This window comes from Rhinolophus sinicus, linkage group LG09, assembly GCF_036562045.2.
Source record: "Rhinolophus sinicus isolate RSC01 linkage group LG09, ASM3656204v1, whole genome shotgun sequence".
Taxonomy (NCBI): Eukaryota; Metazoa; Chordata; class Mammalia; order Chiroptera; family Rhinolophidae; genus Rhinolophus; species Rhinolophus sinicus.
This window is the reverse complement of record NC_133758.1, coordinates 114,600,063-114,621,394: the sequence shown is the minus strand read 5'-3', so window position 1 is coordinate 114,621,394 and position 21,332 is coordinate 114,600,063. Positions and strand designations below refer to the sequence as shown.

The following is a 21,332-nucleotide window of genomic DNA, read 5'->3' as shown; positions in this document are numbered from 1 at the left end:
ACACAGGCACACGCACACATATGCACACACACATATGCACACACATACACACACACGCACACACACACTCGCACACACATGCCCTCTCCCGCCTCCTCACACCGACCAGGACTGTCTCACACAGTGTGAGAGCTTTGCCACTTGCCTTGTCCAGATAACATGATCAAATGTCGAAGCAGACAGACACTGGGCAAACCCGGAACGTTCAGTGCACGACGTCCCCGTAACCTGCATCAGTGGAGGCAGATGGTGAAGGTGCGAGCAGTGGGCCACGGAGGCAGTGGCCCGAGTGAGGCTGGCAGATCAGCAGACGGCAGAATGGCCTTGCCCAAAGGACAGCCTTGGGCCACTGTCCACCAGCATGGGGTCCACTGTGGGGGGAACGGCCCCTGCAGCTGTCCTGCTCACCGTGCTCCTTAGTGACGGCATGATGGCAACTGTTCACGTTTCTGTGACACCTAGAGGAACGTGGAGGCCACTACACAGACAGCTGGACAAGCCCACCTCTCTGAGGGCTGGGCATCGGGCTCGATGGCTCGGTGCACGTCAGGGGGAGTTGGGTCCTCACCAGGGTCCTAGGTGCTGGGAGGTGGCACTCAGCAGAATGTGATGTGAGGATCCCTGCATCACCAAGTGTAGCAAAGTGAGGATTAATGGCCAGAAAGCAAGAGAGTGACTCCTATAGGTCAGGAAGCCACGTTCAAGGGCTTTTGTGGCTTGTCCAAAGCCCTGTGGTCAGTGGGCGATGGAGCTGGGGTAGAAACGGGTGAGCTTGCCCAGCCCCTGCTCATCCACCCCCACGGCTGGAGCTGGCCTCTTCTGCCTCTGCCGTATAGACAGCGACTCCTGAAGTAGAGGACACCCTTCCTTGGGATTTGGGGGACATTTTATATTGGGGTTAAAGGACAGTATTTGAGCCATCCCTTTGAAGAGCCAGCACTTCATGAGTTTTATTTTGACGTTAGGCAGAAAACGATTTCTCGCTCTCCATGAAAAGACACAGGTGAGCGAGGAAAGAACTTGCACAAGCTCAGAGGCCCTGGTGGCCTCCTGATGACATGCAGGTGCATGTGGCACAGGCAGGCAGCCTGTGGGAGAGCCCGGGGACGGACACGGTGACCCCGCGGCCCTAGGCCAGGCCCCTGCGTCTGTGAGCAGCCCCCTCACTGGCGGAGCAGTCTCGGCCCGTGGCCCCATCTCTCAGTCTCCCTTTCTGCCCGGCCAGTGGCAGGGTGCTCACGGCATGTCAATCATCCTGCGAGCATTCCCATCTGCCTCGCTGAGGTCTTCCACTGTATTGAACTGCCAACCTGGAGAAGACGGCAGTCTGGAACCTTCTGTGGGGCCTGTCCAATGACAACAGGAGGATGATGGTCTGGCTGGGGACAAGATGTAACAAGAAAACACCAAAGGCCACAACTGTGTCCACGCCAGCCCTGGGGAAGCAGGGACTTCCGAGTCTGCTTCCTACTGGATCCGCTGAATCAGGATGCGTGGGGCTCTGTCGGGCCAACCCACTGGTTCCTGGGTAAGGTCAGCTCTTCGACATATGAATTTAAGGGGCTACAATTTAGCCCATAGCAGTGACCTCAAGAGCTTCACGGGTGCCCTGATGTTCCATCTCCCAGAGCTTATTTGGGGTGCCCACGTCATCCTGACCCCTGGGTGTTTACTGTCCTGTCTGGGAGTTCAGACCCCAGACTTGAGGTCACTGGTGAAACCTCTCCATTTCTGGAAGGTGCATCTGCCTGTCACGGCCCTCGAGACCTCTGGGAGTCAGCCAGTAGGAGAGACGCATGTTGTGGGGGCACAAAGAATTTAGTCCCACCTGTCTATGTTCTGCTGGCTGGGCTAAGAAATGAGCTAACATGAGACAGATTAGTGGGAGAAAATGAGCCCCTTTACTGTGTGTACACATCTGGGGTGCATAAGCACCTGAGGCCTGGTGACATACAGGCAGGGCAGGCGTATGTGCCATCTGGATCTAAGGGAGGGTTGGGACTTGAAAGGGCAGGGAGGCAATTGACATGGAGATGGAAAGGAGATGTTTGGTGAATCAATGTTTGCTGGGGCATCTTTAACAATGAGACACAGAGAGGACTCTGACCCGAGGGGCCTCGGTGGGTCCTCCCTGACTCTCACCTCGTTCATGTTAAACACGCTTACCTGTGACGGTCCCTCCCTTCTGGAGCAGGTCCTCTGTCTAAATTCTCTTAGGCAGGTAGAGAGACGGGCAAAGGTTTTTCCTGCGTCTTTTGCTTCTTAAAACTAACCAGCGTAATATCCCAAAGCAGCATATACTTCCCTTATAGCTCTGACCGCCCCTCCTGGATTTCTGGCTCACGTGATGGACGGTGTGGCAAAAGGTAACACAGGTAGCTGCACTACCTAGGCCCAGGCTTAGCTAGCTTTGGGAATGCAGAAAAGGTTCTCTCATCATAGGTACAATTACAAACAAAACCAAACAAACAAAAATACCCTTGCAATTAGAGAAAGCACAGTGCAACCTACAATTGCATCAATTACACATAAATGATGGGAAAGGTAGTGTCCCCGGTTTAACGTATTTTACTCACCACACCTGGTTACTGAGGCTTGATTCCTTCACTGGTCACATACGGGACGTCTTGGTGGCCTTGTGCCTGTTTGCAGTTTCTGATCCTTTCTGGAACTCTCCATATGAGCTGGATCTTGCGGTCGCCAAGAAAACCCTCCGAGCTTCCCCCAGGCAAACTGCCAGCCCTCACCCCTCTCCCACTCCCTGCACTTCGATGGCTAGAGCTCACTTCCTACTGACTTTACTTCCTCCCCTTGCTCCTTTCCGAGCCATCAACCATTCTGTAGACAGAGGGATGTTTCTACGTTGCTCCTCCTGACAGACTCTCCAGTGACTCCTGATGGACTCCGGGATGACGTCCACGCTGCAGCTTAGAAAGCTCCAGAACCTTCCACGGTTTTCCTCAGAAATGTCCACCTCGCTCCGTTTTGCTCTGGCTTTACTGCACCCTTTCTCTCGGTCTAGAACCCACGGCTAACTCCTCATTCTTTGGTCATCAACTCAGGTGTCACCTCCAAGAAGCTTCTGGACACCCCTAGCTGGGGTTTGGGGCCTATATTGTACGTGTCCACAGCACCCTGCACTTGTTGTGACGTGCCCCACCACTTGTCTGCACCCCCTCCCTGCCCCACAAACAGAGATCTCCTTATGGGAGGGGCTGGGCCCTGCTCTCACTGGTTCTCCAGCACATAGCCCAGTGGCCGCCAGAATTTAAGGAGAGGAACATACAGCCCTACTGATGCCCGTTCATGTCTAAGTCCTGCTCAAGACCTGTGCTCTTCTCTCTTCGTTCTGGAAATCTCCTAAGAGTTCCAAAGCTGATGTATTGGCCACATGGCCATGCAATTACTAACTGGAAATTCTCGGTACCTAACTCATACTGCTGGCATCTTCCAGCTTGTGCCATTTTTGGGTCCCTGGAAATTCCACATTACTAGTGAATCACCCTTTGCAGTTATTCTATAATTCATCAATATTGTCCACTTTCTTAAATGTTTTTTCCCCTGGGAGTTGGCTCATTTCAGGGCCGTAAGAGACAGGAATAAAGTAGCTTGCTAAATCATAATGATGAAAATACGAGACTGACTTTTTATCCTTGCAATCAGACAAGCTCATTCATTACACGGAAAGCTGGGAGCAGCTTTGGGCTTCTTGGCCACGTGCATGATTTGGGAAGGGAAATTAACGAATGATTAACTTTGGTAAACGAGAGCAGTGGATGCACATTTCCTCTGTCATAATAACGTAAGCAGAAATGGGGGACTGCAAACCTGCCATCGGTGCAGAGAACATTACACCCTGTGTCACCTGGAAGACCGACAGTCCCACAGAAGCCAGATGGTCAGTGTTGGTGTCCACCCACCACAGGCACCTGTGTTTTCAGACACCGCTGTTGTGATGACGGACTGAGCTTTTGTCTCCTTTGCCTTTTCCTCATCAGGCACTGGGCTATTCCGTTCGCCCTTCCAGAACGTTTTCTGTCTTTCCCACCTCACGGTCTTTACCCTGGGAGGCTGGCCATTGTGGATTGCACCGAGCTCCCTGTCCTGTGAGTTCTGGCTGGGTGTGGACCATGGGAAGCACTGGAAGAGACAGCAGGGCAGAAGAGAGAGTTTGGGGTGTCTATTGTCTGTGCCAGGCCACAGTCTGGCAGTAGCTATACTTCTCTCTCCGAGGTCACATCTTCTGTCCTCCGCCACCTCTAGAACCCTTGCCAGTTTGCGGTGTCTGTTCCTGGCCTTGCCCTTCCCGACTGAGGGCTGGGTAAGACCCTCCCCATGGTGGCCCTGGGCTTGCCACTGTCCTTGACCCCTGCCCACCCTGGTATTAAGTTTTCCTCAAATCAGCCATCTCTGTGGGGCTTTTTCTTGGACTCTGGCTGACACAAGCAACAGAGAGATCTTTCTGCCTGAAACACACAATTCCAGAATATTGGGTGTCGAGAGCTCATTAAGTCCAAATCCTTCACTTTACAGATGAAGAGATGGAAGCTCATGGAGCAGGGGAGACTGGCCCCCGCCCCCACCCGCTGTAGTTTAGACTAGGACTTACGGCTCTTGTCTTTTCAGACCAGTGTTCTCAACTCTGTGCCAAACAGCCTGAATCAAATACTTGAGCTTCCTTGTAATAACAGTTACCGTCTACTGGGGGCCTCCTACATGCAGGCTCCCTGCTAAGTGCACGTGTGTCTTCTTTAGCACTCACGACCTTACGATGTCCTTGCTGCCCTTTTGCTCCCGTTGTAGATGAGGAAACTCAGAGGCTAGATTGCTGTCCTGGTCACGTGGCCTGGGCACTGTGTGGCAGCCAGGATCGCAGCTGGTCTTTCTGACTCCAGCGTCATGTTCAAACCACCCTGCAACATGCCTCTTGGCAGTACCTGTCCTGTGGGCCGAACCTGCAACCAGAGCGATGATTGAGATGCGGGTGTGGAGTTCCCACCGTTCCCACCGGTCGGCAGTTCCCAGAGCTGAAACTGCCACCCTGATGGGACAAGTCCTCAGAAAGGTCACCCCTCTCAGGCGGGAGCCCATGGAAAACAGGGCCATGGGCTGACAGCCACGCTGCCACAGGGAAGATGGAGATTCCCAGGGCGTCAGAGGCAAGCTGGAGTCGAGTCAGAACTGACTCTCAACGTCACGGGACCAGGGACAGGGGAGCCAGCGGCACTTGGACACTGTTTACCCAAGAGCCGTGCCCCTCACCCAGGCAGGCTTGGACTCACACACAGTGAGTCCATGCCTATGTTTTAAATGATCAAATTAGCACTTGCTTAATAAAGAAAATCTGGTGAAAGCGAGGAAATAGAGAAGAAAAAATAAATAAACCCTCCCAGCTTGGGAATGTGACCACTTTCCCCTTGAGAGCCAGTGGTCTGGGGAATCTATGTCAGGAAAGATGTTCCAGATGTGGTGTTTGACAAGGAGCCCACCCGGGAACCCGCTGCCGCGTCCCCTCGTGGCCCCACATCTGGTTCTGCTGCCTGGGGACCTCAGGGCACTGGGACAGCCCCAGCCCTGGAGCCTCCTGGGCCTCACTCAGACTCGCGCCAGCTGGGTCACCTTGGGAAGTCATGTCTTCTGATCTTCACTTTCCTCCTCTGCAAGAGGAGCTTATAAGCATCGCCGACGGCTCTTACAGCAGCTGCATCTCTACTGGGGAGCAAGTGGGCGTACTGGGCTTGTCTCGCCCCTCCCCAGGGCGCCCCTCTCATCTCCTATCAGACAGGGCTCAGGTGGCAGGGGACTCAGAGCCGCCATGTCTGGGAGAGCCGAGCCAGAACTCCTCATCAGGAAGCTGAGCCCCGGTGGGACTGGGGGAGCCCAGGAACCCTTAGAAGACGCCTCCGAGTCAGCTTCCCGCTCTGTCCCCTAACGAGACTTTCTGCATGAACCCTCCTGGTGTTTTGCCCTTGGGACCAGGAAATGTTCAGATTAGGTCACGCAGTTGCTCACCAGAAAATCGCATGGGGCCTTGCTGGTTTCTAAGTCTTGTTTATTAGCAGTGGGGACCTCCCTGCTTACAAGGCCACCCAAAAAAGTAGGAAGGATGAGATCTCCCACAGGACCCACACTGTTTGCTGGATGCTGAAGTGACACCAGGTCACAGGACAGGGTTGCAGCTGTGTCGAGCGAGATCCCCGGCTGTAGAGTTCTGACAGCAGAGCCCCCGTGTCCCCGTACCCAGACCTGTCACCTCAGGCCCACAGACACTGTACATGGTATGCCTTACTAATTAGGGGCCCTTTCCCAGCCCTGGAGCCCAGGGAGAAGAAGGGTACATTTCCTGTCTACGATGACACTAAAAATGCTTCGTGTCTCAGTCTCCTGAGACAGGATCATTTCCTCTTGGCTTTATATCGTCTGCTGCGGTGCAATCGGGAGAGAGCCAGATTTGGGGGTCACCACTGTGAGCGTCAACCCAGATTTTCCCACAGCAGCCATAAATATTTGTTGATTGAAAAAAAAATTTCTCCTTTCTATTTTGGGGACAGGATCTCCTAATAAACTATGGTCTGAAGTCATAAAATTGACACCATGGCTACAATTTCAGTGTTTTTATTTGTGGCACGAAAAGGCAACTAGTAGAGACAGCGTGGCTTTGGGGTGATTGGCTGGGTGCTCTCACCACCCCAGGGGAGGTGGGTGACGGCAATGAGACATTGCGGAGCCAGGTTTCCACACCACTGGCGTCCGGATCGGAAGTGGCCCGGGACATTCAGCTGACCCCACCCTGTCTGTCGTATCCTTAAGACAGAGATTTTATCTCATGAACTCTTCTTGATGTCTACTAACCTCTTAAGGAGCTGTTTTTCAATATAACGGTATGTTTTAGGGAGAGATGTGAAAAAGCACGGCTGCAGTCACCCTTTATTAAAAATACTGGTGACTGCGTGCCATGCGCTATAGGAAGACTGCCATAGGGCACACGGGAGACCACTGATCTGTTGGGCAACTGTCCAGATTTTTTTCTCAAATCATGAAATTTTAGCACAATCTTGGGTCCACCTCAGGGACATGCAGACACCAGCATCCCGGCTCCTGGCCCCATGCAGGGTTTCCAAGGCGCCCAGGGAGGTCACCAGGCTCCATACACAGCCCTCCTGAGGGAGGTCCGGTCTACTTCACAGCCCGTGGGGGACAACTGTCCAGGTGGGCACTGGCCGTGCACGCCACTGCCGTCCTGATCTCAGCCCCGCTGCCGCTGCAGAACTCAGAGCTGCCCCGTCCACAGTGCTCATGTGATTCTCATTCTGGGTGTCACCGCAGAGTTTTACACCTCAGCTGCTCCGATCATCGTGTGGCCCCTCCACGAGGTTTGTCTCCCAAATTGTTGAGGAATAAGAACTAGCAGTTTCATTACTCTACAACATCACCGTTGAAAAGCCTTGACTTTTTTTCTTACTACCCACGTAGGATGTTACATTCAGCTTGTTTCAATTGGTTTAGATCTTTTTCCCCTAGAACTCAAAAGACGTTAAACAACTAGATGGTTTTAAGCATTGACATGTGGTTAAAAACAACAACAACAAAAACTCTTGAAGGTCCAAACATTGGTCTAAGGCATAATTCTTTGCACTTCACCCATCTGTATAATTAAGTGTCGTGCTGGGCTCCAGCATTTATATCCCCATCAACCTGCCAACAGAGTCATTTATTGGCAACTTTAAATATTCAGAGGCAAGACACATTTCCTTGGCACACAGCCACGCAGCAGAGCGGTGCTCCCCTCCCGTGAGCCATTATACAGGACGGAAATCAACGACGAGGTTTGGCCTGCAGACGAGGAAGCACAGCGAATCCTGAGGCCCTCGCTTGGGGCGTGCTCCCGCGGTGACTGTGGGCGTCCGACAGGTGGGTCTCGGCCGCGCTCTGCTCTTACTGTGGGGTCACACAAGCAGGGGCACCTGCAGCGAAGAAAGAGCCCCAGTTACTCAGGGTCCGTCAGGAAGGCAAGGCGCAGATGCCCGCGTGCTAAGAACCTACTGGCAGACCCATCCTTGCCACTTCACTCTCCCGACATGCCAACGTTTTACACTGGTCCCCATTCAACTCGTAGCTCCAAAGAGAAAACTCAGAGGCACAAACATGCTTAAAGGCTGTCAAGGTCTCACTGTTGCTCAGGAGAGAAAACATGGAACCCTTGGGGCGTGCACGACGCAGCTGTAGAACCCAGCGTTCTCCCAGAGCCGTCAGGCGCCCGTCAGGTGCCCCAGCTCCAGCCCTGCCTCTGTCCTACTTGCCCGGTGGCCTCTAGCTGTGGTGCTTCTCTGTCTGCTGGGACACGACTCGTCCTTCTTCAAGAACGAGCATTCATTCGCACACCCCGAAAGGCTCTCCTGTTCCATGTCCTCAGCCGGCCAATCAGATCACAGCCACTTGGCCATGCTCTCAGACACCCCAGCCTGCCTGCCACGCTGTCCCAACAGCCTCATCGCCCCACCGCTGGTGTGGGGCTCCTGGGGGACCACGACAGGCTCACCATTACATCCCGGGTGTATAACGTTCGGGCTGCTGAGTGTCTATGGCAGGAACGACCTCACACGTGACTGTTCCAATGGGAGGCGAAAGCTCAGACTTCCCCTTCCTTCTGCCCCACACCTTCTGCAATAGCTCAACTGCGGACAATTTGATTGGCAGAATTTTGAGGGACTATTTCTGTGCCTCTAAGGGCGAAGGTTGACAGCATCTTTTAAAAAAGGGACAGATTTGTGTGGAAGAACGTGGGCATTCTCATGGCACTCAACGTGTTCTAAAATGAACGGTGTCATGCCCAGGCCTCCCGTCCTGCTTCTCAGTGTGTCATCACAGCGAATATCCATGGACACAAAGAGATTTCTTTAAACACTAACAAGCACCACCCGGCTATTTCGTGTGTGCTCACTGCACGTACGGCACCATTTCCAGCACTGGACAAGTCTCATCTCATTAACACCTCAGCTCAACCACATAAGCGATTTGCTAGTGTGTTGTTCACATTGCGGGTATTGCCTCCAACGTAAGGATGAGGAAACGCAGGTTCAGAGAGGGTAACTTGCACCTGATCAAATACTCGCAAGGAGCACCCCCGCAGGCTCACATGACCAGAACGTGGTCCCACACTGCTGGCCCTCACGGCCCAACCTGCCTTTTGTCTTGACGAGCATGCCAGCCCCCCAGCCTCCCAGCTCCATCAGCCTCCTCCACACCCAGCTGAGAAACGAAACGCAGGACGAGAAGGGGTGTTGAGGGACATGACCCAACTCTGAACCTACTGAGTTTCAGCGTGTGGCATACACACGATGACTGGAAACGCACTGGATGCACAGGCGATGCCTGGGATGGAGACAGAAGTGGGGGCAGCGGAGTCTGGACGGCGATGGGGCTGCCCCAGGGAGAGTGAGCAGATTTGGGAGAGAGAAGGTCGTAGGACTAGGTCCTGGGCCCGAGTGCCGGCTTGGGCAGAGGAAGAGGTGTCCAAAGGGGGCTCTGAACATGCAGCCAAAGGCAGGGGACAATCTGCGAGATGGGTACAACAGCAGCCAACACGGCTAAGAGACCCAGAGGGGCCCCCAAAGGTGGGAAACACAGATGAGCTTATTTTTAAAGAGCATGTAAGTTATCTTTTCAAATAGGCTCCATGCATTTCTCTTTAAACTTCAGACACCTTAGAGCAGGGGTGTCCAAACTTTTTTCAACGTTTTTCACCAAGGGCCATATGTGGTAAAATACACAAACAGCCGGGCCACTCACTTGAGGTGAAGTACGTATTGCCTCACCTGGTTTATTTAAGTAAACTAAATATATTTTTGGAATTTGCTGTGGGCCAATTAACAATGGGTTGTGGGCCGCGGTTGGCCTGCGGGCCGCAGTTTGGACACCCCTGCCTTAGAGGTTCAAGTGCCATAATATACACTGAGCACATTTGTGCAAAGCCAGCAGAAATCTCCACGGCCCACGCCTTGCAGACAAGTGCCATCTGAGCAAGCGTCTTAGAAAAAAGCAGCCGGCCCTGCTGCCTGAACTGCACGGGTGCCCTGTGCCACAGGTCCGCTCCCCACCAACTAGGATGGCAAGCCACTAGAAAATGAAGTCAGGGACACACCTCCAGGAGAAGAAATCATTGGTTCCAGGGGAAGCCAGCTTGGCCCAGCCACACCCGTGTGTCCCCGACAGCAGCTGACCTGGGGCTGCTGGAAAATGCTGCCACATTTCCTTCAGCAGGTTTTCCGTGATTCTGAGATGCAGAGTGTGAGTGGGGACAAGTTCCGGGCCACTGGGCACAGCAGTGACACTGTCCGGTCGTCAGCCCCAGGTACCCGTTAACATGCATCTGAGTAGAGCAGTGATAAAGAGTAAAGGGCATGGTCTCCTCTGTCACACTCCTCCTGGTCACTCAGACCTGGCCTTTAGTCCAAGGGCATCTTGTAAACTGTTCAGGCATGAAAAGCTCAGATGTGCCATGTAAATATTTACTGCCCTGGCCTTTCCAGGATGGAGAAGGCAGGTCACAACACTCAGACTAATCCAACAAACAATCAAAACGTGGGCTTTCAAATGCCACTTGTGGCAGCTGAACGAAAGCTGAGATTGTGACAAACAGCCGCCTGGCCTTGGGCCCCAGCCAGAACTTTATGGCCACAAGGACCTTTCCCAGACACGCCCAGCTCTCGTGCTGCCCGCCTGGCAATGCAGCTGCACACACTCCCTTCTGCGTCATCACCAAATGCCCAGCTGGCCCTTCTCTCTCTGCCCACCCCACTCTCCCAGCTTTTCTCCCCACTTTCTTTCTCAAAGCATAGCTTCCTTTGTTCCTTTTTTTTTTTGTTTTCTTTTTATTTTTTTTTCATTCTTTCTGGAAGGCACAGGAGAGCATCTCAGAGAGAGAACTCCTGGGGTGTAAAGTGGAAGTGGTCAGGCACTTCCCAGCTGTGTGGCCTTAGGCAAGCTGCTGACCTCTCTGGGCCCGTGCTTCTGACGACTCCTGCAAGGTGGAGAGAGCGGTGTCTATTTTGAAAAGATCCAAAGCCCGTCAGCGAGGTGACTGTATGTCAGAGACGAGTGCAGTGTGTGGCCACAGGCTTTCCATACTGCATTCAGTGTTACTCAGAGGACACCGAAAGCCCCACTGGCAAACCTGCGTGTAGAGCCCTTTGGGAAATACTTGAAAACTGAGGTTTATAGGCTCAAAGCCCCAGAAAGTCCGAGTCCGGATCTAGATGTCCTGTGCATTTTACTTTGAGAAAAACCCTGTTTGAGAAACTAAGAAACATCCTTGGGGGCCAGCGGGGCTATGAGGGCAGATCCCTGCCCATGTCACTTAGACTCTGCGAGGACGACTTTTGAAAGATTGGCACTTTCAGCCCGAGATTTGGACGCGTCTGGAGGAGACGTGTCTCGAGGCTGAAGGTACAGATGTGTGTCCAGCAGAAGTCACGCGCTCTCACTTCCAGGACCCTTACTTAGCCATTCACCCCAATTTCTTCACTCTCCCTCATTTTACATAATATAACTATATAAGTTCATCAACACATACATTCCATAGAAATAACAAAAATAATTAAAACGAAAGAAAGAAAACCCACAAGCCCTCCACAATTTTTAACTGCCCTCCCCTCCGGAGGGGGAGTGTGAAGCCTGCCCCTGCCCAGTGCCATTTGGTTAAGGACACTTCCTCTCCAGCGTCCCGAGGTGGGGGTGGGGCTATGCGCTCGGTGATAATGGCCAGCGTCCGAGCTATGTGATGTCTCGGGTCCTACCGAGGTGCACATGCCACTGCTCCTCACTGTCACACGGGGCAAGCTCTGGGGGCCCGAGAGCCATGGCAGGGGCCCTGTGGAAGCTCTGGTCAGTGGGCGTGCAGGCCGTTCCTGCGCAGGAAGCCCCTCTGGGCACCTGTGGCTGCAGTGGGTACTGCCCCTGGGGGCCATGCCGCCTGAGGAGGGAGGGCCTCTTCCCCTGTCCTCTGCTGCCACTGGCTCCTGAGGGGAACAGGAATGCAAGCTGCCTTTTTATTCTGAGCAGTGCTGCCAGCCCTACGTGAACCTGGCCCACCGTCCTGGGGCCCCCGCCCCCTTCAGAGCACACAGCAGGGGTCACCTGCTTCCAGGTCCTGTCTGTAGCCACACTGACCTGTCTGAGTCCCAGTTACTTGTGCACTTTGTATGGAAAATGAGGACCCTTAGCAGTGAGCCCTCCTGCGCATGTGGCTACGCGCGTAGTATCTGGAAACAATCTCTCAGAGGAGAAGACCTACTGCTCGCCTCCTGTACCAGCAAAACTCCCCAGACCCACTGCAAGTTACGGACTGGTCTGGAGTGGAAACAGCTCTCAGAAGCCGTCGGCCCAAGTACCCCTTTAACTTGGGACTGTCATCGTGGGGGCCACAAATCCTATGGCTGTCAGGGACCCAGGCAGGTGAGCAGCCCAGCAAAGTCCACGCAGAGTGTGTTCTGCCTCACGGACTTCAAACCCAATCATTTTCAAACACGATGCCAGGGAGGGAAATGAAAGAAAGAAATTATACTCTCACCCCGAGTGTGACATGTGCTCTGCAGGACACATCACAGGCTCCTGCTCAGCCTGTCCCTGGACCCATCAGGGTAGGTGGTGCACGTGTGCTCAGGGGCCAGCAGGGAGGTGAGCCCCCCAGAACCCCAGGAGCTAATCTGGGCTGACCTCCCCACCCGGCTGAGGGCGTACATGGCCCCTCCGGTCAGTGTGGTCCAGGACGCACTGCTGCCAACCCTCCTCCCTGGCTGCTGCCTCGTGCCTGGTGGTCCCACCTGTAGGTGCGTGGCCCTCCTCCACCTCCCTGTCACCCCACAGAGGCTCACACGCAGCCCCTCGTCCGTCACCTTTCTCAACCTGGCGGCCCCGGTGCCTGAGCGGATGGCGTCCATCAAAGCCTGCCTGGCGTCCACCGGGTTGTCGAGGGGGCCTGAGCTGGACCTGGACACTGTCCTGGATGTGGAGAGAGCCGGGGCAGCCGGAGGGGCTGGGGGCGGCAGGGCGGGCGGGGGCTGACCGCCGAGGTCTTCCAGCCCTGTGGGTCCCGACCCATTTGCAGACCTCGCAGCATCCCGGAAACTCCGGAGCTCCTCAGAGGCAGAGGACGTCACCTAGCAAAGACACGGTTAAATGACAACACCTGAAGGGCCTTTCCGTGGGCAGTGCACGGCTGCCTTACCCCACAGCCAGCCCGGAGGGGTGTCTGCTCGCGTCCCGAGCTCCTCCAGTGCCAGTGACTGGCGGCAGGGAGCAAGGTGGCACTCGTGCCTTACTGAGCTCCCTGCGGCCTGCTTGTGTTGGCACGTGAGGACCGGCCTGAGGGCCGCACACACCAGCACGACTGACTGTCGGGAGGACACACACGCCATGCCCTGCGTGTGCCCGTCATACTCGCTGTTCCTGGGGTCCTGGGTGTGGGAGCAGGATGACACCCTCTCACCCTAAACTCGAGTCCCCGTTGGCTCCTAAGGTCAGGTCAGGTCAGTGCCAGGTGTTACTTCTGGGGTGATCTAAGCCCTGAAGCCACGCTGGGCACCCCAGGAACTGACTCAGTGCTGGGGAGGCAGGTGGGAAAGGGAGGGGAGCCTCTGGGCGCTCTGGCCCGTCCTGTGCAGTGGCCGGTCTGAGTGGCGGCCGGGTGGGCCGTTCCCCGGATGGCCCCCATCAGCTCACACCGGCCTGCGTTCTGCAGCCCCCACAGGGCCCAGGAAGCCGTGTGGGCTCTCGCCTTACCTTCCGCAGGCTGCTGGCACCGCGATGCCCTCGGATGGCTGCCAGCAGGGCCGAATGCTCGCTTTCCGTGTCCGTGTAGGACGGCTTCTTCATGCCTCCCTCTGAGCTGGGCTCTGCAGTCTAGGGACAGTACAGCACACGTCACTCAGGAGATGGAGAAATGCCAGGTGGCAGGCAGCACAAAGGACAACCAATGCCCAGCAGCTGAGTCCTGTGGGATCCATCCTACAGTCCCTCTCTGTCAGAGGCAGGATGCTTCCCCACAGGACACACCCAACTGAGAGGCTGCAGTGATCCCACGTGACATAACAACCACAGGCTATGTATCTGGGGCCTCGGGCAATGCCGCTTATGTCCTCGCTTTCCAGAGCTGATAGGTGCTGTTAAGTCCTGCAGACCTGGGTGGGGATCCTGGGTCCCCACTGGCTGGCAGTGTGACCCGGGGCCTGTGTTTGCTCACCTGCAAGATGCAGGAAGCAGTTCCAGTCATACATGGGGACTCCCCGGCTTGTCAGTCTTAATGGCGCCCGTTGGGAGCGATATTCCTGTCATAACACCTCGTCTGATTTTGGAGACAATTTTATGTGGTGTAGCAATTCAATGAGATATTTGCAATGCGTCAAATGCTTAGATAAGGGGAAGGGGTGCCCTAAACAGTTCCTACTGTGACTGAAGGACGTCGGGCAGGAGTGGCCTGTGCGGACTGCCCACCTGCTCCCTCCACTGTTCAAGGGCCAGCGTGGATGACGCACCCACCGCTCCACCACCAGGACTGTTTACTGGGACATCTTTGCCTGGGGTAGGCAGGGCCTGAAGGCAGAGAGGACAGGCCCAGTGGCTTTCTGTCCTAGTGGTTCTGCTCGGATACTCCGTGGGCAGTGAAGCAGAAATCTGGTGAAAATGAACCCGTGCGGACCCCTGCGTGTCCTTGCCGTCCCCTCCCCCAGTGCCAGCTGAGGACCAGGCCCGAGCACGGAGGCGACAGGCCCCCTGCAACAGGTACCTGCGTGGTACTCACCTTGCGCAGCCTGTCCTTGCCCCCCGCCGAGTGGATGGCCTCCATGAGGGCACTGTGCAGGGACGTGTCTTTGGGTGCCGGCCTCTGGACAACAGGTCTGAACTTCTTCTTTGGCCCGAAGATGCTGGGTGACGATGGACCGTCGGTGTCATGTATGTCCGTGCATAACACACTGGGCTTCTGCTCCTGCTCGGGGACGGCGTGGCTGTTCATGCCGGACGCTCTCGGAGAGGGAGGGGGCTCACTGTGGATGGAGACCCACCTGGAGCCATTCACCAGGGCCCTGTCAGGAGCCTGGTCTGCTCCTGAGCGAGGAGGTGGGGGGCTGGTGCTGACCGGCCTGCACGTGGGGTCAGATGCTGAGCTGGTCCTGTGGTGAATGGTGCTTTGCTTCCCACCGAAACCACAGCTCTGCCCCACGGAAACATGATCCCTGTGGGAAGCTGTGACTACTGGGACGTAGGGACTTCTGTGGGTGCCAGCAGGGCAGTCCTGAGTGGACAGCTTTCCATGGGGGCCACTGACCTGGCCTCTGGGATGGGCTCCTACTGCTGATTCTTCCCCGTTGGTGCTGGGAAGGTGACCACACGGCGACTTTGCCTCATCTTTACCTAAGCGTGACTCTGGGCCGGGGCTGGGGGTGGCACCGGCTTTCGCAGAGGGGGGCCGTCCGGTGAGCTCTGGCGCTCTGCCTGCGTGGGTCTTCCCAGCATTGCCATGCTTCCTCACCACGTCGGCGTGGGCTCTAGGGGGCCCTATCCGCTTGGCAATGGCAGAGGCCACATACTGACTGGATGTTCTTCTCTGAGGCTTGAGAAACAGGACATGTGCGGCACTAGCTGCTGGCACTTTCTTGTGAGAAGTGGCTGCCGTGGGCGGCCGGCTCTCGCCTGCCCCGAGATTTTTCCCATCGTCCTGCTGGGGGGACTGCTGCTGGGGCGATGTCACTTTGGGGTCCAGGAAGGTGGGCTCTGCTCCGAGCCTGCTTTCGGGATGCAGCGGTTTTGCTGGCGCGGCGGGGGTGGGGGTGACCGGTCTCTTGGCCGAGCCCTCTGTGTGCCAGCCAGAGTGCTTTTCCACAGAGTGGGACCTCCGGGATTCTCTGACTTTTCCAACGGGCTGCGTCTCTTTTTCAAGAGCAGAGGACGACAGGGCGATGGTCCTGCCCCCATTCACGTGGGGGCTCACCAGATTCCCCAGCTCGTCAATCTTAATGGCGCCCGTTGAGAGCGATACTCCCCTGTCGTAACACCTCATCTCTGATTTCGGAGGGACAATTTTGTACGTTGTAAGGCCATGTTTCAGTCCGAAACTTCCGCCTGGGTTTTGGCCTCGCTGACACCATGACAGTGGTGCTGAGGCGTCCTTAGTGATGTCTCCCTTCTCCTCCAGTGGCGGAGAAGTTGCTCTCCTGACGGCCTGTGCCATCCCAGCAGGAGCAGAGCCACGTTCCTTGTCTCTGTCCTGGGCCTTTAGGTCACGCGTGTGCAGCTCTGAGGCAGCAGTCACCCTGGGCTCCATAACCCCTGGACCCACACCTTTACGGGTGTCGCACGAGGCCGTGCTGGCTTCTCTCCCAGCGTCCCGGGCAGGGGCGGGTGAGGCCAGTGCTTCCGCCCTCTTCCTTCCATGCTGCTGGCTGGGCCCAGCCTGGGCGGGAGGCAGGCAGGACAGCCTGCTGGCTGCGCTGCCCCTGTCAAAAGAGCCAGCGTTGTTGTTTTTGTTGGAAAACAATGCCGACTCCACAGGATCATCCAAAACCTCCCCTATGAATGTCACTGGGATCATGTCCGCATCACTCTCGGCGATGACAGCACCTTGCATGTACGGACGAGACACCCCATTGATGGAGCCGGTGAGAGAGCTGGTGTCACTTTCGTAACTCTCTTCCATTTCTGCAAAGAAGTGCAAACACGAGTCACACATGTGCACAGATGTGCACGGTGCACGATTCCTAGGCTCTGAGGCTCAAGGTATCACATCAGACTGTGATTTCCCTGAGGCTACTTTTGTGTAACTTATTTGTGTTCATTGTAAAGTACCATTTCCGTTTCTAATCTACATGTACCTGGGCCGGAGGCACCATTTCCTTATTCAGCACAGGAGCAGCTGGCGGGTCCCCGATGTCTCAAGATGAAGGGGGGAGACACATTTTGCCAACGTCCTCCCCTTAAGAATAGATCCCTAATCTCAAGCCCTCTGGAAACACTGTGTCCTTGTACAGAACACAAAGGTGGATCTGGAGTTTGCCCCCGTCTTGCTCTTCACCACAGGCCTATCTGCATCAGCTCTGGCCTTACGGTGTCGCGCCCCCAGGTGCACCCCGAGAACAGCAGGTGCGAGCTGCTGCATTACAAAAGGCCCCCATCCAGGTGTGTGCCCTGCATTTTCCTGAGAGATGGAAAGGCTAGCCATGTTCATAAAGAAACCTGTGTGTCTGTGTGTCACCAAGGTTTCCCTAATTCACCTGGGTCCTGCAGGGCTGGTTTTCCTCTTCTTCATGCCTGTGCAAGACTTGCTGATGTGTGACATCGGCATTACTCAGGGCAGGTTGTAGGCAGCTGTGCAGGCTTTGCACGGCGCTGCGCAGCCCCCTGAGGAAAAGCCCTGTGTGGAGCTGTGCTCAGCTGCACGTTTGCCCGCACACCCAGGCTTTCTGCAAACGGAGTTGCTCTCCCTCCTGCACACCCATGTGGGGTCGTTACACACAGCGCGTTGCTGCCACACAGTAGGACGTCCGAGTGTGGGAGGGTAGTTCTTACCTTCCAGATCGCCGTCCAGCTCTGCCAGGGTTTGCTGGAACTGTCCAGTGATAAACAGGTCTCTGTCATCATTGGCGGCTGCTGCGGCTTTCTCAGTTCTAGGGAAGACCAAAGAGAAAGCAAGAGCATTCATTCACTCCTCTTATTACTTACTTAATTTATTCTTTTCTAGAAATATCTGAGGACGGTATAAATCATATTCACATTCATACTGTTCTACACTCACTGGACCAATGTCATCCTTGGAGCTACTGAGACACAGATGGTGTATATGGGGTGTGTGTGTGTGTGTGTGTGTGTGTGTGTGAGGTGTGGCCCCAAAGGGTCAGCAGCTCTGCACCCACACCGGCCCTGTGCACCCACAGCCCGAGGACTAAGCCGTACCCGGCAGCAGCAGCCTTTGCACGGACGAGCAGACAAGCCAACAAGACTTGCTTGCTTATCTGTACTGTACTCGCCTGCACCTGGCTCCTACCTCAGACAGTAATAAGGAGTGAGACCATCTGGATACCAAGTTTGCAAACACATGGTTGCCAGGCACTGGGCTCTCAGCCCCCAGCCCCGCACAGCCAGGTCGTTGCTAAGCCCTGGGGGCGGTTCCATCAGATCCTGGGAGGCTCTGGTGATGGAAGCTGCACGGTCTGGCACAGAGGTGTCGCCAGGCTGTGCTCACCCCAGCAGGGCAACATACTGCAGCAGGTCCCTTTTCCCTGCTTTCACTTTAGCTTAATTCACACCCTGGGCAGGTGACGGAGGGGACAGGGCTTGGAGGGCCTGAGTACCTCCCCCGCAGAGCTGTGCTTCCTGGGTCTTTAATAGGAAATAGAAAAATGATGACGATGGAGGCAAAAGTGGTAACAGCAGTGACAGAAATACAGCTCCCTCTCCTGGCCGACCTCAGGGGCGTCTTCCGAGACCTGACAGGAGGTAGCGCCTCACAGCCAAGCGCCCAGCACGCCTGTGTCACGGCCTGTTCCAGGCCTGGAGCTGAGCTCTTCTGCACAGATGATCTTGTTCTCCTTCTCATTAGCAATTTGTAAGGCAGACAGTGTTGTCACTGCCTTATTACAGGTAGAAAACTATGTGTCAGGAGACCAACAGACCTGTCCAAGGCCACATGGGCTCTTAAGTGTAGGGAAGGACCAACCATGTTGGGTGTGCAGGGCCATCCTGCCACCCGCGCGTCCAGGAAGGTGTCAGCCCGCCTACTCGTGAGAGTCAATCCTGCTTTATTTGCATCATTGGGATGAGACAATAGCATCCATGGGACGACTGCTGCCAAAGCAATTTGAAAATGGCCTTTACAAGGGCACTTGTGTCTACGTGTTCGTCATCAGAGAACAGACACACGCATGTGGCAACTGTCTGCCTTACGAACACTGCCGGTCTTCTCCGCTGATGGTTATAACTGAGGACCCGTTTCCATCACTGTGAATTGGGCCCAGATAATAATGCATGCAGTACGCTTGGAACCATCCTCACATAGCAAAGTCTGTACTCTGATAAATGAGTCTTTCTTAATGGGCGACTGACTGTCCTTTTCGGAGCCAGGAAGTGGCTCCCAGATTAGTCTGAGCTGATGCCCTCTGAGCAGCCAGGCAAAGAGGTTGGCTGTGGACCGACAACTAAGGACCCCGGGAAGCAGACCATCTTTCCCACTGCTCTTGCCTTAGACTAAGTATTTCAATGCATTTTACTGAAGTTGTGTTTTTCTCTTTCATGGAATGTGACTGCTTAAGTAAATTTACTTTGAATATTTACTAAAGTATATGGCAAAGAAAAATGGACAGTGCTGTACACAAAACAGTATTTGCAATGGGAAACCGAGCACTTTTAAAATGTTTGTTCCTAGTTTAGGATGCTTACAGCCCAGCTAATATCACAAACTTATATCTATACTTTCACTTCAAAGGATGTGCCTTGACTTCAGAGTATGCACAATCACACTTCTCTATGAGAACAGAGTAACATTAATAAGAACGAAAAACAAATTTAAGATACAAATCCACGGATGTTATCATTTTATGAATGTTAAACGAGAGAAAAAAAGTCATTGCAGGCTGACGAAAATGCAGTGATTCTGAGACACTCACGCCATTGCTACTGGCTTTCACTGGAAAGTAATGTTGAAATGGACACCAAGGGACAAAGACGAAGCTTTACCTTTGTGAGAACTTGGGTCATCAGCCTCTCTGCCGATAACTTCCCTTAAGGAAAGAATCCCAGGGAAGGAAAGGCAGACACACAACAACGTTCATTGTGTTGGTGAGAAGCGCTCCAGGGGGAGGGAGCTAGAGAAATCACTGCGTGTGGAAATCAGCCAGTAAGACGTCAGCGCTTAAGCCAGCATGTTTGAGGGAAATCCAGACATCTACAGTTGACCCTTGAACACCCTGGTGCAAAGTGTGTGGGCCCAGAGATATGCGGGTGTTTGTCAAGAGGTATAGAGTCGTCCGGTCAGATCCCAGGGTCTTGCATCCCTGGATTCAACCAACCAGGGATCAAAACCAGTTTTTCCTTCCGAGGCTAGGAGTCCCTGGGTACTAAGGGCCAACTGTATGCACTGTTGCTACACCATCTTACATGAGGACTGCAGCGTCCTCATGTCTCGGTCCCTGTAGGGAGGAGGGGGTGCATTCTGGAACCACCCCCCTGAAGAAACTGAGCGACAAGCAAGTGTCTGGGGAGTTGAAAGTTATACTGGGGGGTTTTGAGTGGGTGGGGGTCGGCTTCCATAACCCCCACGTTGTTCAAGGGTCCACTGTAATTATATACATGATTGTGAGGGTCTAAAAATAACTTGCCAATGGACAAGGCTCAGATCGAAATGTACACAAACACCACCCGCCAGTGTGATTTGTTTAAACTCATAAAGTACCACGAATATTTCTTCCTTTTTTTTTTTTTTTAGAATTATGTTCATTTTGGTACAAAGCAGCTTGAGTGACAAAATAATCTTTTAAATGGGCAAATTTTAAATAATCCTTTGGCCCTCTAATGACCAATAATTCTTTCTTGCAAAGCACTTTACATTTTGGGGTACAATTTTGTTACTGAGTGCCTAACAGTCCCAGGGTGTAGCTATGAGCCTGGCGACCGTAGACCAGGCGGCTGCAGCCTGAGTGCCAGCCCCCCCTTCACTGTCTTCCTGCTGCCTGGGCAGGGGGATAAAAAGCCTCAGGAGCCCAGCCCCAGGGGCTCAGGGCAGCTGAGCTGGTTCCTGCCCTCTGCAGGCCAAGCCCTGTCACTGAAATCTGGGGACCCTCCACCTCCTGCTGTTCCCTCCCACCTGCTTCTCCTTCCTGCCCTGCCCCTCCTCCATCTGCCTCACCCACACCTCACAGGTTTGGCCAGATGCTGTGCTCCCAGCTCTGCAGACACGTCCCCCATTTCAGCCCCTGGCTCAGCCTGCTTGCTCTAAGGCTCCAGTATGAGTCTGGTTTCTTAGGGTGCTGCTTGCCCAGGGGGAGAGAGTGGTCACGTGAAACGAGCCAGCGCTGGCGAGGAAGCCAGGATCTGCCCAGCCAGCCCAGGTCCTGGGCTGCTGTTTCTCAGGAGGCTGCTGAGCCCAGTCCTGCCCAGGAGGGGAGGGCGGGGCCTGCAGACCACCCGGCTCTTTCCTTGAGGCCAAGCAAGGCTTCCACTCTGGGCCCCAGGCTTCAGCGTGAATGGATTAACTGACAAAATGCAAAGCCAGTAGCGAGGTATCTAGTTTTGCTTTCCAATGTAAAATCTCAGGAGGGAGAGATTAGCCATGTTTGTTTCTCCTTCCT

General features: G+C 54.5%; 1 protein-coding gene across 9 annotated transcripts in view; it reads right to left on the bottom strand.

The window, feature by feature from the left end:
- Positions 1 to 6,599: 6,599 nt before the first annotated feature.
- Positions 6,600 to 21,332, bottom strand: part of COBL (cordon-bleu WH2 repeat protein) — a 179,041-nt gene continuing 164,308 nt past the window's right edge. For all 9 annotated transcript variants that reach the window (XM_074341030.1, XM_074341037.1, XM_074341031.1 and 6 more), the window contains 5 exons: positions 17,560 to 17,657; positions 14,798 to 16,692; positions 13,780 to 13,899; positions 12,894 to 13,157; positions 6,600 to 7,964 (listed from right to left, as the gene is read on the bottom strand). In XM_074341030.1, the coding sequence (XP_074197131.1) occupies positions 7,947 to 7,964; positions 12,894 to 13,157; positions 13,780 to 13,899; positions 14,798 to 16,692; positions 17,560 to 17,657 (2,395 nt within the window). In that variant the 3' untranslated portion in view covers positions 6,600 to 7,946. The remainder of the gene's footprint in view (positions 7,965 to 12,893; positions 13,158 to 13,779; positions 13,900 to 14,797; positions 16,693 to 17,559; positions 17,658 to 21,332) is intronic.